Source organism: Marmota flaviventris, chromosome 12 (assembly GCF_047511675.1).
Source record: "Marmota flaviventris isolate mMarFla1 chromosome 12, mMarFla1.hap1, whole genome shotgun sequence".
NCBI lineage: Eukaryota > Metazoa > Chordata > Mammalia > Rodentia > Sciuridae > Marmota > Marmota flaviventris.
The window spans coordinates 59,013,985-59,031,532 of NC_092509.1; the positions used below are offsets into that span (position 1 = coordinate 59,013,985).

Sequence of the window (17,548 nt, forward strand, 5' to 3'; positions counted from 1 at the left end):
AGTGAATATCTTTGTACCCAGAGGTTAATGTTACATGTGTTTTTTTAGTGTAACCCTACCACAAAGTCAGTCTAGCAATTACAAACTACTCCAAGCAGTCTATACCAGCAGTATTGTAGGAAAAAATGAATCTTATTTCTATGGTCCATTTTGATTCCTTCAAAAAACTTCCCAAGACATTGTTATTTATGCCAAGTGGATCTCAGGAACAGCTTGAGATGGCTATTGAGAAAAGGACCATTTTCAGCTGAGAGGGAGGTGAATACCTGTTCACTTCTGACTGTAAAGCAGAGATTCGTCCTGAGTTTGCACAGAGATATACTTGGTTTGCCACCCCAACTACTAAGTACAGGAGTACACTGAATGCTCAAGGCATGAATCAAATGTTTTTGGGAGGTAAGAAAGAGCTGGAGAGATGCATGGAACAGTAGGTAAAATTGCCAGGTTACTGTGCCTTTATCCCCTCATGGAAGACCAATATGAAGCATGACATTCAGAGTTGTCTGCCTAAAGCTACATAAGAACACAGCTAAGTGACAGAGTAGGAAAGTGACTACAGTCCACAACTCAGAAATACTGATAATATTAAAACTATCTCATACCTTTGCACTTAGCTGTGTTGAATCATGTATTGATTGACTGGTTGACTGCAGAGTTGGGCTTGAACCCAGGGCCTTAAGCATGCAGGCAAGCACTCTACCACTGAGTTACATCCTCAGCCCTCTCAAATTCTTTTTAAATTTTTAAGGACTTAAATTTATCTTGAAACAATTCAATATAGTGAAATATTACAAGTATTTGTTCTATTTGTGATTTCACTTGACCCCCACATCAACTCTATCAGACTAACCGATGTCATTGTCCCTATGTAAAACATGATGTGTCGGAGGAGCAACAAAGTTAAATGACTTGCCAAAGGACAATCAGCTGACTAAGTATTCTGACTCTAAGAATGCTCTCAAATCCATTCCCTAATACTTCCAAACCCACCAAGTCCAACATGTCTAGCTTGCCAATTTTACCTTAAAGAAAAACTAGAAATGAAACTATATATAAATATATCCCTTCTCAGGATACCTGAGTTTCTGAAAAATATCTCTTCCTAACAGAAATTAAATAAATTGGTATTAAATGCTAGGCTGAGGTATACACTTAAATATTTTATATATAATTATATTTATTTTTAATTAATTAATTTATTTTGCAGTGCTGGGGATTAAACCCAGGGACTCCCCCATGCTAGGCAAGTGCTCTACCCACTATATATACCCCCAGGCTTTAAACTTATATCTTAACAGAAAAAGAACTCTCTATAAGTTTTACAAAGGTTTGTGAAAATTTGGCTTCACATTTTATTATAAACACCCACACTATCTTCACTTTTTAAAATATAATAGCTTTTACTTTTTACAATGAACAGTCCAATGAAGTGTCATTTGTATATCTAACACTTATTTCTTGAGCTGTCTTTGAGTCAATCAGGACTGACTGTAGATGAGTGTTTTTCAAACTTTGAGTATGACCTACAAAAGAAACATATTTTACCTTGTAAAGCATAGACATATATATCTGTCATTGAAACAAAAGTTTCACAAAATAATAATCATCCCTCCTACAGGTGGTTTATTTGAATATTTTCTATGTTTTTGTACTTTTTCACTTTACTTCTTAAAATAAAAATTGATTTTATGACTCACAAATGGGTCATGACCCACAGTCTGAAAAATACTGGCTTGGATGAGTAAACAGATCCTGCATTCACGGAATTTATACACTACTTGGGAATCTCATATACACATAGTTCACAGATATTTTAGAGGTGGAAAGGCAACAGAAGTCAGTTGGATACTGCATCCCTGGAGGAGGGTGATACACCTGAAAGCCTTTGCCTAAATATTTTTGAACATTTAGGTTCTTATTTGGAACCCAGCATAGGGTTGGTCAGATAGAGTTCTGTTAAAACAGTACAGAAATGAATTTAATCAAATATCTAAATATATCTTCAATTTCTTTTTCCTACAAGACAATTTTACCTTTATTCCTAAACCCAACTTAATCTTTTCCAGGATGAGAATTAAAAGGGAAAAGCAAATCAGGGGAACAAAGGTCTCCAAAGGGTCTGATGGCTTGGAGAATAGGTCTCAGCAAGTTACATTACAAGCAATCTTCATGATTTTGGGTCCTAATATATGATACTCTCAATGACGGATGGAGGCTGGAAGTCAGGAAAGGCTCCCCGGAAGAGGTCTGAAACGAGCTGAGTTTTGAAAGATTAACTGGAATCAGATAGTGGAGAAAAGATGGGAAGGTGGAACCAAAGATTCAGAAGAATAAGCCCAGCATATTTGGGGAACAGTAGTGAAAGGTTCATAAAGAGGATCGATAAGAGATAAAACTTCTCCATAAATATGTACCATCATTATGTGTTAATTAAAAAGAAAAATAATGGAAGTCTTTAAAGAGTGAGAAAGTCAAAAAGACTAAAGTTGAAATCAATCTGTGGAGAGCAAGACAGAATTTGGATTTTATCTTGCAGGAATACAGTATTACTGAAAGTTTCTGAGTATTTCAAAATTATCCATTTGCAAGTAGACCTGAAATCTGGCTCTGAAAAGACCTAGAATTCAGACAAAAAGTTCCCAGTCTATTTTTGTCTAAAGAAAAATATAAGCACACATGGACTTGAGAAATTCAGAATTCTAATAAAAGCAATCTTGTTATCTAAAAGTAAGAAAAGCGGGATATACATATTGAGTTTAGATAGCAACAGAATCCAGTTTCTTCTTCCTTTCTTCTTTCTTCTTTTGCTAATGAAGTGTTAGCCTGGTCTGTAGCTAAGTGATTATTTCCTTTATAGGAAAGCTATAGACTATTCAGAATAAATCTACAGACTTTATTCATTCTCAATGTTGCTAGGGATCTAATAAATTACTACAAACCATTCTGCAAAAAGTATATTTTGCCTAAACAATAACAACCTTTTAATAATAAGGCCTCTACAGTTAATATACAAACAGAGATCTCTAAAGGTGTTAACTGTCTAGTAATTCTGGCTTTGCTGGATACAGTGACAGTGCCCTGTGAACCTTGACTAGAACTCAGGTCTGTCTCAGGTGAATATAAATATTGTATGTGAGTCACCTTGCAATTAAAGTTGCCACCTGGAAGCATATTTAAGAGATGAGAACTGCAAAGCTAAATCTCTGTAAGATCCTGCCTTGGTTGTCTTCTCCCTTCTTTCAATCTAAAGGTGGAGAGAGCTCAGGATTCTTTACTAATTTCTCATCAGCATCATTTGAATTATACCTCTAAATTTAAAAAGAACTACTTCCAAAGACCTCCAAATTAAAGTTGATATTGTAAATTTTGGGATTTAAGATGTATTACTTCAGTCAGCCTTTTCCACAGGGAAACTACTTTAGAGAAAGATTTTTCAAACTTCCGAGAAATTTTATACAATGTATAACAACATACATGTAAACTGGGGGTCATATAGACCATCTATTCACCAATGATTAAGATTCAGCCCTATGTTACTTCATTTCTACATTCCATGTTAGTAAGTCACAGGGGCAAAGAAGCCTCACCGGTCACTTGAAAATTTCAAGCTTGGATCTAAATGCATATTTTGGAGGTACCTGCTTGGTCTGTGATACTGCTCCCTGAACTGGGCAGTGACTCAATAAGAGGTAGCTAAAAGGGAGAAGGTGGTGCTTGGGAAAATGCTAACAAAGAGTGGAGAACTAAAGCAAAGTCCTTCCCCTACTCCATACACTCTCTGCCTTTCTGTGACTTTTTCTGCCATCAGTTATGCTCCTAAAGATTTTATCTTCCAACGGTGGAGCAGAGTCTACTTTGCTCAACATCTCAAACCTCCTGGCATGGCCCCGGGGAAAGCAACTGTGTGTAGTAGCACTTGGCTGTGTAAATTCAAGTTTTTCCATCCTCTTATGAAAAATTTGGTTAATCCTGGTTTCAGTCCTGGATATAATGCATTAAGCCAGTCGGCAGGGGCCTACCACATCCCGGTGCCTGGAAGTTTCTGCTACCAAATCGACCCACACCTTCGGCCTGTGACAGTGAAACTGCAGTCCCACCGCACATCTTACATTTCTAGGTCACACTGGTGTACACAAGCACGCACGCACGCGAACTCTGCCATCCTGTGCACGCCCGGCCTCGGAGGGCGGCCACGAACTTACTGCTCGCCGAGCCGGCCCCGCCAGGGCGCCGGAGGAGAGGGCCGAGCGGGGCCGGGGCCGAAACCAGCAGCAAGCCGAGGTGGGGGTCGGGGTAGGGTCGGACCCCGGCGACCCGCAGGTATCCCTCTCCTCACCCCCGGGCCTGCCCCCGGCACACGTGCCGGGTGACAGGCCCCCTATAGGTTCCATACCTGCCACCGGAAGTGAGTGAGGAGGGCAGTATAGGCATTTCCTGTGACGCGAGCGCCTGGACTCCATTAGGCAGCAGCTGGGGGAAGAATCAACACACCAGGGAGCAGAGCGGAGCGGACCCGAGGACAGAGGCGGCAGCTGCCTCCACTGCCGCCCGCCGCCACCGCCGCCACCGTCGGGGCTCAGCCCAGCGGCGGGCCCCGCGCCCCCGCAGCTGCCCCGCGGCGCCCCCCGGCGCGACCCCCGGGCCGCGCACCCTGAGCTGCCTCCGGGAGGGGGGGGGGAAAGGGCCCGGATCCTCCTTCTCCCCCTCCTCCTCCCCTCCACTCACCCCCACCCTCCTGTCCTGACCCCCTCCCCGGCCCCCCCTCACCCCGACCCTCGCCCCGGCCCCCGTCTCCCCTCCCCCGCCTCGCCCCACCGGCTTCCCACCACGGCCTCTCTCGGCGAGGAAACTCTGGCCTCCGCTTCCTCCTCCTCCGACTCGGACACCGGCGGAGCCTCCCCGCCCCCGCGGAAGAAACCCCGAGCCTCGGCGGCGGAGGGAGCAGGAGAGCCCGGGGCTTCGGCAGGCAGAGCAGGCCTCTCTCCTCCGTCCTCGTCGTCCTCGTCTTCGTCGTCGTCGTCCTCCTCCTCCTCCTCCTCCTCCGTGGTGGTAGTGGTGGGACTCCCCCCGGCTGCTGCCCCTTCCGCCGCCGCCGTCTCCCACCGAAGTAGCGGCCACAGCCTGGTCAGCGGCAGCATCATGCAGGCCAACGGGGCAGGAGGAGGAGGAGGAGGTGGTGGCAGCGGCGGTGGAGGAGGAGGGGGCGGCGGGGGCCAGGGACAGACCCAGGAACTCGCCTGCTTGTCGGCCCAGAACGGAGAGTCGTCCCCCTCGTCGTCGTCGTCCGCGGGGGACCTGGCCCACGCCAATGGGCTCCTGCCTTCCGCCCCCTCCGCCGCCAGCAACAATAGCAACAGCCTGAATGTCAATAACGGGGTTCCCGGCGGGGCGGCCGCCGCAGCCTCCGCCACCGTCGCAGCTGCCTCCGCCACCACCGCCGCCTCCTCTTCCCTGGCCACCCCAGAACTGGGCAGCAGCCTCAAGAAGAAGAAGCGGCTCTCCCAGTCAGATGAGGATGTCATTAGGCTAATAGGACAGCACTTGAATGGCTTAGGGCTCAAGTAAGTATCTCTTGCCGGCAGCTGATGATGGACAGACCGAGGGACTGAGGCCACAGGGGAGGGGGGGAGTGGGAGAGGAAGGCTGGAAAGAGCTTGCTCAAAGAGAATGCCGCTGGACACGCAGAGCCCAGTACAGAGGAGGACACGGCCCAGACAGGCCCACCCGGGGAGGAGGAGCAGAACTGAAGGGAAATCGGGGAATATCAGTCAGTCTGACAAATTGTGGGACTAGCCAGGCAGTTGAGGGGTTGGGGAGCGGTAGTAGCAACCAAATAATGATCCCTCCCCACGCACCTTCAGAGCTTAATTGTCTGTCAATAAAGACAGATGCGGGAGTGTGTCTCTGTATGTGTTGGGGGAGGGGTAGATTAGAGCTGGTGGAAATAATGAACCTTGGAGGATTTGTTTTTCAAGTATATCTCAGAGGCATCTTTGTGGGACACCTCCCCACCCCCAACCATGACAACAACCCAGGCAAACTACCAATCAGGAAAGACAATCACCTACAAGTGTTTATGGAAACTGGGGGGCTGGAATAATTTGGAAAGAAGTTGAATAAATCTGATGGGAATAATGAAGTAAGATATTGTGTTGATGTCATTTAAAGGCCCATATGTGTGTGTACAAGAGGCCTAGCACTAGGCTGAAATCCCATTGTAAAAATCAAGATGATTGCCTCTGAAAAAGGAACATCTGAACTGGTGAATTATTTGTTTCCAAATACAGTTTAAGGGGCCTTGTGTAACTAACATAGGATGAAGATAGACAAGAGGTTTTACCAAATCCCACCATTCTGTATACACACAAAGAAAAATTAAGAGGGTGGAAGGTAGGATTGGTGGGAGTGCCCTGAAGCCTAATGGAGGAGCCAGAATCGGAATGATATGAAGGGGGAAACCATGCAACAGTTACCTAGCTTCAAAGCATAGTTTAAAATAAACTCTTAGGTTAGCCAATATGTAGTTTTGTACTTATGGATTTGTTGGCGAGTGGGAGAAGGACCACACTGTCTGAAAATGATTCAAGTATTTTGATTCTCAGGCAGATCATTGCACTATTGGGTTGAAAAATAAGTAGAACTGAAGAAAGCATTGCATTGAAACAAAATGTATAAGACGGATAAATGGAGTTCTTAGATTTCAAAGTATGTGATAGGAGAAATTACATTTGATAAATCTTTTAAGCTCTCAAAGAGAACTATATTGTAGGAAGATTTCACTTTATTCCCCAAGGAAAAGGATTAGAATGAAAACAGATTTTGTAAATGCTAACAGAACATATTACTGAGACAAGAAGCAAGCTGACAGCAGCAGGAGGAAATAACTCGTGACTGTTTGGAACCTACACCATAGTAAATTTGCTATTTTTAGTATAGAGAGAAAGGAAATGTTTTTTGATGCTGGATTTATTTTAATTTTAGAGATTGACCTAGTAGAATTTCTGTGTGAACATAATATCTGGGCGGAAGACTCTGCCTGACAGGTCATCTATTACCTGTATGGTACTAAAGATTTTATCTTTCAAAATGTAGAACCATCTGTAGTATCTCGCTCCTGGGATTTTGTTGGTTTGTTTTGCTTCATTTATTTGACCAGTTGGTTAGAATACATTTTTAGAAATTAAAATTCTGATATAATTCATTAAAATTCTGATATATTACATTAAATAGCAAAAGTAGAAAGAACTTAATTCTGGCTTCAAGATTTTTAACTTTACTAGAAATAAATGTAGGTTGCAGTTTTAAAATCAAGTTTGTTCAACCAAGCACATCAAACCTTTTTTTTTTTTTTTCTCTCCCCTTCACGGTGAGGTTAGCTTAAAAACTTTGCAACTGTTTTCATAGACATTAGCTTATTTGGAAGAGTAAAACCCTGAAGTTGGTCAGGTCTTTTTTACACTGTATCTCTCCTGCAGCCAGACTGTTGATCTCCTCATGCAAGAGTCAGGATGTCGTTTAGAACATCCTTCTGCTACCAAATTCCGAAATCATGTCATGGAAGGAGACTGGGATAAGGTAAAGTAGGGCATATAGAGCTGTGTGACTGCTGCTAAAATTACATATTTGATGTACATTTTATGACATTTCTGTTTTTCTTTTATACCAATTTTTGCAGGCAGAAAATGACCTGAATGAACTAAAGCCTTTAGTGCATTCTCCTCATGCTATTGTGGTAAGAGGCGCACTTGAAATCTCTCAAACGTTGTTGGGAATAATTGTGGTAAATACACTTTTGTTCTTAGTTTCACATTTATGCTTATTTTAGTAGGTTATTGATAACTCTAGGCATCTGCCTCTTATAAAAGATAAGGCTTGAAAGTAATTAAATTTCATATAATTAAATTTGTAAATAGGATGAGTTGACTATGATGTTTTAAGTATGAATAAATGTGTCATTTGAACCTAGTTTATTAGTTAAGGTTTACAAAAATTATATTGAAAGACCTTCATGCTTTCAGTGCTATTAGTAGGAATTTTACATTTATAGAGTTAAGGATAATGTATAAGTTTATAACTACTCAAAATATTGAATGTGCTGGTTAAAGAGAAAATGTGTTTGGGAGTGTATATATCCATAACAGCCTTATAAAGCTGGTACTGTCTTTTTTTTTTTTTTTTAATTTTTGGGAATTATAGTTAATTTAAATCAACACCATTGGTGTACTCACCATTTTCTGTCCTTCCATTCTGAGTGATATGAATTGACAGTGTCAAAGTTTATATAATATGTATCACTCTGGGAGAGGGTTTGTATGCAGATTTGACCATTGGGCCTTGCTTACTGGCCTTATTTCCCTGACAAGATCAATTTAGTAGTTTACCCTGTTCGCCTCTTCCATAAATTTTAACAAATTTTTTATACTAATGGGCTTTAATTCTTTAGTAGATGTTGGTGAGAGAGAGGAGGGAAGAAGTTTTTTCTAAGTACTGGTGATTAGAAACCCTGAAGAATCAGCTGCTAGCTGGTGGCTGCTGGCTTTTTAACTTCTAGCTGATTCATTTGTTGTCAAAAGCAGTTTCCTGTCCGGTGGGGGAGGGAAATAAGGGGAATAGGAAGTGAAGTAGGGAAACCAGCTGTTTGTTAAATATTAGTAAATGACTGTTAACATTTGGGTGTTTTTTTTTTTTTTTTTAATTGGGTCAAACATTAACCTTTTTCTATAAACTTAATAGAACCTGATGGGTTGTTTTTTTTTATTGTTGTTGTTTTCCTTTTTCAAAAACCTTATTACAAAAGAGTTTTCAAATTCTTAATATCATTCTTTACAATAATATGATCCTAGAAAATAGGCTTCAGGTGAATTAAAGATGCAAACACATATGAACAAACATGGATTCATTTAAATTGATCAGTACATTCTATTCTTGCAAAATACCCAAAGATTAAAAAATTTAAACCACCTATCAAGTCAGATGATTTATAACTTAGGGAATAATCAATTCTGCAATAATATTTAAAAATAGAAGTTAAAATAGTTAAATATCTATATTCAAAAGGATTACAGTTTTTTTAGTAACCAAATTAGTTTTCCCAACCAGTTTTTGTGATTTAAAACTTAATGATATTTTAATTGAGCAGTTTTTCATACATTTTTGGTTCTAACTGAATAAGCTAAACTCAAACAGTAAAAGGGCCAAAATAAGATTTGGGGTTCCCTTCCCATTGGGCAAGTTAGCACTACTTACTTGATGATCCATGAAGAACTTGCCTGTGGACTGTTTTAAAAATAAGTGTATATGATTTCTTAGAGGTTGTTTTCCTTACCCAAATTATACTTGTAATTTAGTAGTTAAAATTTTAATGGACTCACTTCCTGTTTTTTTTTAAATTTGTTTATAGTAATTTGAGACTTCTATATTGGATTTAGATTATGACTCTCATTAGAAACCTTCATTAGAAGCAACATGTAAACTGAGGAAAGATAGTTGTAGATAATAAGGAGGAATCCTTTCTTTTTACAGCCTGTTCAGTCTGTAGAACATTCTAGGATCTAATAAAAGATGAAGATTAAATCTCTGGCTGAGCCTCACACCATCAAACTGTTTAGGTATTTATACAAAGAAAGGGGTTCCAACTTTTATCTCACTTTCGGCATTGATGAATCAATTGCTTTTAAAAATTCAATTCAGCAGTTTTTGAAGTTGCTCTTCACCCTTCTAATTGTATTCACACTTACTCCTCTCCCCCACCTCATCTCCAGAAGATAATCTAATGTAAGCTTAAATTTGTAATAATACCTTAGAAGATAACTATTTGGATTTTTTAATATAATTATTTTAATTGTATACTCAGACACATTTGATGACAGTCTAGACCAAGTTTGCACTTTATTTTTTAAACCTGAATGTTTTTATTGACCCAAACTATTCACCTCATCCTCATTTTTAGATGGTTTTCAGTCATGTGATATACTAGGAATAGCAGAAGTTGCTCCGGATTTTCTGGAAGCTGACGTTATGAATCAAGTTTTTAGTTTGGATTAAAATATGCATAGCCATGTCTGAGGAATTTGAATGGATATTTGAGACCAATAACAGAAAAATTCTGTATATTTAAAAAGGCTGATTTTTTAAATTTTTTAATATAACAGGAATATGTCTAACAAAAATGTTTAAATGTTGACTTGATGTACAAAAATTAACTAGTATAATTTAAAGTCAAAAAAGAGGAGTTTTAAGAGCCATGACTTAAATATAATTCATTTCTCATTTCCTCAGAGTCATGATTTAATTGATATAACTTGCTTAGAACTTTATCCCAGAATTAGGACCATTACAAATTTAGGAAACTGCCCTCCATAACTTGACTTTTTGTATATAATTTCCTGAGCTGTTCTTCCACATTAAAATTCATTCTGACAATAGGAGAGAAAAGAATGAAGAGTCCAAGCATGGGGTATGAAATGTATGAGGCAACAGCAGAATTTGCAATGTGAAGCTGTCAATCTATATCCTAGTCATTTATCAATTTCTGGATTTTATTAGATGTTAAGAGAAGGAAATATTGCCAGGCCCAAAGGTGTTGAAAAATCATTTAAGAACAGAAATAATCTCTTAAGAGGTCTAATTTGAAGTTAGAAAAGATATAAAAAAGACTTATTTAACCCTCTTTTTCTCATTTGTTCTTTTATTCTTCAAGAAGCTAGTGATCTTAAAAATAAAGTTTATAAGTTAGTAGGGTCCTGTCTTCATCTAAGCAAGCTTTTATTTTACCTCATTTTAATTAAGTAAATAATTAATATTATTTTTGAACTAAAAGGTCTTTACTTTCTTGTTTTTTAAATAATTTTTTGTTGTAGATGGACACAATATCTTTATTTTACTTATTTTTGTGTGGTGCTGAGGAGTGAACCCAGTGCCTCACAAATGCCAGCTCTACCACTGAGCCACAACTCCAGCTCCCTTATTTTCTTGATTATACTTATGTTTTTATGCTTTAAGTTTGGGGAGATAAAATACAGATTTGCTCCCCATGCTTATCATGTATCAAATACTTAAGTTGAACTGATTTTTAAGAGAAAAATCATTTCCTCTTTCAATCAGATCTCCAGCTATATTTTGCTAGCAACATGTCAATTGCATAGTACCAAAATCTGATGTCTATTTGAGGGTATTCTTTATCTAATCTGGAAAAATGACTCAGAAATGCTCTTGCACTACTACCTTTATAGCATTCCCTGTACATACAGAAATAGGTGTTTATGTCAGCTTCTGTCAAAGTTTTAGTCTGCCGTTTGCTTCTCTTCTGCCCCATAGAATGAAAATAACATGTTCAGTCAAGCTCTTAGTGGGAAAGTAAGGGGGAAATAGCATTTGGATTACTTCCCCTACACACATTGGAAAGGGGGAAGGATTTGTCCTGAATTAAAAGAAAGAAAGAAGTCCCCTCAAATTCTCAGTTACTAAGAAAATTTAGTGAAGAAATTCAATCTATCTGGCCAGTTCCACATGACATTTGAATGAAAAAATTTTGCAAATAGATATGGTTCTCATGTTTAAATCAGAAATACACTAAACTTTTGACATTGTATTGATATATGGAAATATATGAGCTCTTCATTTATAAAAAGTTGAATTTTTTTTTCCAGAAGATAAAATGGTGAGAATATCCACAATAACTTCAAATATAAAATCCTTTTTTATTGTTTTTTGTTTTTGTTTTTAGTCTAGTTTTTTGTTTTTCCTCACCTGATGAACTTCAGAGTATTTTTTGTTTAACATATAAAGGTTAAGTTCAGAGTACATGTACAGCATCATACTTTTCAAGGCACCTTGGTAATTAGTCAGATTCATTAATCTATCTTTATGTGTAAATTTTATGTGTAATTTTCCTGGGGCTATAGGATCTTGTCTCAGTTTGAAATTTTTTCTGTACTTTAACTATAGATGTAAGATTAGATCATTATCAAACATAAGCAACTTGTCTTATGAAGGATGTATTTAAATGTTTACCTAACATATATAAAAGGTTTTATTTTTGTTTGCTTTCTCTAAAACAATTTTATAAGCTTATAGTTTATGCCTTTAAATACTTTTTAATAGAAAATCTTATAAAACCAATTTATTATACTCTTAATTCTGTAAATATATGGTAATTTCTCTATACTATTTTGTGACAGCATTTTTTTAAAAATGAGTTTGAAGTAAACATCTTAAGAAAAAAAACTCTAACTTAGGTTTTTATTTTAAATGGACTTAAGATCTTTAGAACTATACCCTTTGGAGTCTCTAAACAATGAACATTGTCTACTTTCTGACTTTTCTACTTACATTGATTGGCTTGCTCAAGTATCACAAGTAACAAATATGATGAAAGGGTCCCTCCTAGCAGTAGTCTCTAATTATGAAGTTTAAAAGAAGTTTTAATGTGGAATTCACAGATATGATATTCACAAATATTTTTCCTCTCTAGTTAAAAGCTGCTAAAATTGTGATGATAATCACTTTCAAGTAAAACATTAAATGATAAAATAACATTAAAAGAAATTAAAACAAAAAAAATAGCTGGGCATGGTGGTACATGACTGTAATCTCAGTGACTTGGAAGACTGAGTGTAGGAGGATTGCAAGTTCGAGACCAGCCTCAGCAACTTAGGGAGGCCCTAACTAACTTAGCGAGACCCTGTCTAAAAATAAAAAGGGCTAGGGGTGTAACTCAGTGTGATAAATCGCCACTGAGTTCAATCACAAGTAAACAACCCCCCCCCCAAAAAAAAAGACATGATTGGTTCTGGGGGGAGGGTGTTAAAACTAAAACACATTTCAGAAAAAAACTAAATGTGAAAGTGCCTCACAGCAAGCTAAAAAAAAAAAAAGTGATTAAATATTGAACATTTTTTAAAACCTTTAAGTTCAAGGTAGGCATCCTTTTATAGCTGCCTACAAAGAGAGTAAGAATGAGCTTTTGTACTTGCCTGCTTTAGTCATAGGAAGCTCAGTATTTCATATATCAACCTCTAGTTCATTTGTTAGATATTGTTTCTTACTTTCTGAACTGCTTAATTCATCTTTTACATTGTTTTGGGTTTTTTGTTGTTGTTGTGTTAATAATTTTTGTTTTCGTGGTATGAGGAATCAAACTGAGGGCTTCAGGCATACTAGGCAAGTGCTCTACACTAAGCTACACCTTTAGCTTACCACGTCATGGCTTTTAAATCATTCTTCTGTTAATTGGTTTCTCTCCATTGTTTTCGAAGCTTGTTGCATAAAACCCTTCAGTACCTTATTATAAAAGTCAGACATTTTTAAAAAGCAAATTTGGAATTCTTGGAATAGTTAAAAATTTTAATACAAGAAATAAAATTCTGGAGGAACATGTAGAATAGAATTCATTTTTTTCCTGCGTTGATGAAGCCTTGGTCACTAATGGTCTTGTCTGGTTTAAGAGTCAAGGCAATTTTCCTAAGATGTAAAATTGAGCAAAATCAGATTTAATCTACTATGACTCTATTAAGCTACATATTTTGAGTCATCTTGAAGCTTTATAAAAATACTTTCAAAGGGCATAGTAGAATGGTTTCTACTGTTCTGTTTAGGCACAAACATTTTCTGAAACTTCCATCAACTTTTTTCCCCTGACTGCTGCTTTCTGTCATGTCAGAGGATGAAGTTTTTGCTGCTGCAGCAGAAGTACCTGGAATACCTGGAGGATGGCAAGGTCCTGGAGGCACTTCAAGTTCTACGCTGTGAATTGACGCCACTGAAATACAATACAGAACGCATTCATGTTCTTAGTGGGTAAGGAAGCTGAGTTTAAGACTCCAGGTTGATGAAGAGGCTATTTTTACAAAAGTTACCATTGGCCAAAGTAGTAACATTTTTTCATGTGAACATCTGGAAATTTGGTGGATAAATTCATTGATGTGTGTACAACCTATTTTTATCATCCTAGAAAGGAAGATATATAAATGGGTGAAAGAATAAAAGCAATAAGTAATGCCTGTGAAATGCTATTTCAAAATTTTTACAAACTCTGTGGCTTGGATCACAGTAAACAATGAAGTGCATACAACATTTTTTGGTATTGAACCCAGGATCATCCTACCTCTGAGCTACATCCCCAGCCCTTTTTTTTTTTACTTTTTATTTTGAGACAGGGTCTTGCTAAGTTGCTGAGGCTGGCTTTGAACTTGCAATCCTCCAGCCTCAGCCTCCTAAGCCTCTAGTATTACAGGTGTATACCACCATGCCTGGATAATCCTTTAAATGTTAGAATACCCAAAGTCTTGGTTCTGGGTCCCTCTTCTTTTCTTGTTCTATAAACTTAGAAAAAGTAATCTTTCTATAATATGCTTTCATGTTCCATCTAAATGCTAACGGCTCTTAAATATACCCTGTCATCTGAACTCTTAATAGCCTACTTAACAGTCTCCACTTGGATTTTAATATGTATCTCAAAGTTATATATTCAAAACAGAATTCTTGATTGCAGTGTTACTTTCCACCCATGCCCCTACAGACCTAGTTCATGTTGCCTCTAATAAATGGAAGACCCAGTTGCTCAAACAAAAAACTTAAGCCTTATCTTTGCTTTTTCTTTGTCTCTTAACTTTGACACATATGGCCTAATTTCAAAAACATTCCAAATATGTCCATTTCTCTTCAGCTCCACAATTTCTATCCTGGTTAATCCTTAAGATTCAAGTCTCTTAAAATATTATAGTAACTTCCTACCTTATTGAATTCCTTAAGCCCTTAACCATACATATTTCACATAGCAGCCAGAAAAATACATAATAAAACATAAATTAAGCCATTTTGCTCCCTTGGTTAAAACCTTTCCCTAGCTTTCTGGAACATTTAAAATAAAACCCAGAATCTCTATTTAAGCACACAAAATCCACACCCCCATCCTTTCTTGCTTTTTCTTTATTCATTACTTTCTAGTGACACTAATTATTTTCCTTAACTTGCCAAACCTTAAGTCATTTGCACAGCCTGTCCCTCTGTCTTAAATGCATTTCTCCTAAGCTTTGGCTACTAGTTCCTCAGGTCCCAGCCCAAATGTCCTCTCTTGCAACTGTCCACTGTTTGTTGTTTTGCAATATTAGGGATTGAACCCAGGGGCATTCTATCACTGAGCCTGTACCTCTAGTCCTTTGTATTTTATATATACATATATATTTTTTTTTAAGTTGGTAACCTTTATTCATTTATTTTATTTATTTATATGTGGTGCTAAGAATTGAACCCAGGGCCTCATGCATGCCAGGCAAGTGTGCTACTACTGAGCCACAGCTCCAGCCCCAACCCTTTGGTCTTGCTAAGTTGCTGAGTCTGCCCTCCAGTTTGTGATCCTCCTGCCTCATTCTCCCAATTAGCTGGGAATATTTTTCTTTATAGCATATTTCACTATGCTGTCTGGCCCCAGCATCTAGAGAATATCTAATACATAACAAATTTTTGGATCAAAAAATGGGCCAAGGAAGCAGATCGTTATTTTACAAATAAGAAAGCCAAGTCTTAAAGAAGTATCAGCCCAAAATAAAACTAATAAATCAAAGAGCCAATTCTTAAAACCTGGTTTGACTTATTCCAAAGTCATAAGTCTTGAAACAATAAAATTCTGCTAGATATTTTGGTATTGTGGTTGACAAATTACTTTGTTCTGATTATCTTTTTTATAAGGTATCTGATATCTTTGTCACCTAAATATCATTCACATGATGGATTTATTTTGTCTGCTCTGATAACAGAATTTATAATTTAGTATTTAGCTTTTATTCTAAAGTAGACTTCAGTGTCAAGTTTATTCCCTGAATTTTTGACCAAGGGATGACAAGATGTGGAACTGGGATCAGAATTCTTGATTTCTTTTTGTCTTTTCATTTATACTATGTGACTTTACATAAACAGACATTCATTTAAAACCTCAGGTTTAATTTATGTTTTCCAAAGGGCACAGAAGCAACCACAGGTCACTTTTGCAAAGTTTAAAAAGTTTGTGATTTTCCCATGCAATTTTTTTTAATGTTACTTATTTTTTTATACCTTTAAAAAATTATGTAGGGCTGGGGTTGTGGCTCAGTGTCAGAGAGCTTGCCTCTCACATGTGAGGCACTGGGTTCAAATCCTCAGAACCACGTAAAAATAAATAAACAAAATAAAGATATTGTGTCCATGTATAACTAAAAAATTTTTAAAAAAAATTATATATGTGTGTGTGTGTGTGCATATATGTGTGTGTGTATGTATGTATGTATATATATATGTGTGTGTGTGTGTGTATATATATATATATATATATATATATATATATATAATTTTTTTTTTAAATGTGGTGCTGATGATTGAACCCAGTGCCTCTCACATGCTAGGTAAGCTCTCTACCACTGAGCTACAACCCCAGCCAGCTCTCACCTCACCCCACACAATTACTGATAGTGGATAGTAAATTAGCCCAGAAAGTTATTTTAGAAACAAAATTTTCACTTATAAAACTTCTTTTTTTTTAAATATTTATTTTTTAGTTCTCGGCGGACACAACATCTTTGTTTGTATGTGGTGCTGAGGATCGAACCCGGGCCGCACGCATGCCAGGCGAGCGCGCTACCGCTTGAGCCACATCCCCAGCTCCTATAAAACTTCTGATTGGGTGTTTTTTTTTTTTGTTTTGTTTTGGGCTTTTTTTTTTTTTTTTTTTTTTTGTACAATTATTCACACTTTTTTTTTGTTTTGTTTAAAGTAAGATCTTTTCATCATCTGAGTCACTATTATATACTATATAGCAAGAGAACAGATAATTCTGTTGGGTAAGAAGCCATTAAATTATTTGTACTCTTAAGTGAGATAAGTGTTTTGCAGTTGAGAAGGGGGCACGCCTGGCATCATGGCTCGTGTTTGTAATCCCAGTTACTCAAGAGGCTAAGGCAAGAAGGTCACAAATTCTAGGCCAGCCTTGACAATTTAGCAAGACCCTGTCTCAAAATAAAAATTTAGAAGAGCTGGGATGTAGTTGAGTGGTAGAACATCCCTGGGTTCAATTTCCATTATCAGGGTGGGGGAGGAATACAGAAAGTAAAGGAAGTGACAATGCTCATATTAACTGAGAGGTTTCTAATACCTATCATTTATTGAGCTTTGCCCATACAGCAGGTAATAGAGCAAGTATTTCATATACTTCATCTTAATCCTAACAGCCCTGTGGAATAACCTTTTTACAAGTCAGATTTGTTTGGCAGAATACCAGACAAAACAGCAAGAGAGTTAGTTGCCAGGTCTAATTTCCATGTTTGAATCAAGTGCCTTCACTGCTTTTATTCTTAAATTCCATTCTTAGAAGAGCCAGAACCAAGTTAGAGCCACACAGCAGGGGACTCTTATGTATTCTCCAGAATCCATGAACTTCAGTGGTTATGCCACTTTGTACATAGAGTGAGTCAAAAAATCCCAGATTTTGTGCTCTAGGATTTCAGTGCCTTTCACAGGATGACAAGGATGTTGTCTATTTATACCATTTCTTAAGTGATTATTTGTTATAAACTCTTGA

General features: G+C 37.8%; 1 protein-coding gene across 2 annotated transcripts in view; it reads left to right on the forward strand.

Moving 5' to 3' along the window:
- The first annotated feature begins 4,566 nt into the window (after window positions 1-4,566).
- Window positions 4,567-17,548, forward strand: part of Wdr26 (WD repeat domain 26) — a 46,639-nt gene continuing 33,657 nt past the window's right edge. Inside the window, exons 1-4 of one of the 2 annotated variants that reach the window (XM_027954766.3) lie at window positions 4,567-5,561; window positions 7,476-7,575; window positions 7,676-7,780; window positions 13,661-13,797. In XM_027954766.3, the coding sequence (XP_027810567.1) occupies window positions 5,140-5,561; window positions 7,476-7,575; window positions 7,676-7,780; window positions 13,661-13,797 (764 nt within the window). In that variant the 5' untranslated portion in view covers window positions 4,567-5,139. The remainder of the gene's footprint in view (window positions 5,562-7,475; window positions 7,576-7,675; window positions 7,781-13,660; window positions 13,798-17,548) is intronic. The other variant, XM_027954765.3, reaches the window with a different exon arrangement.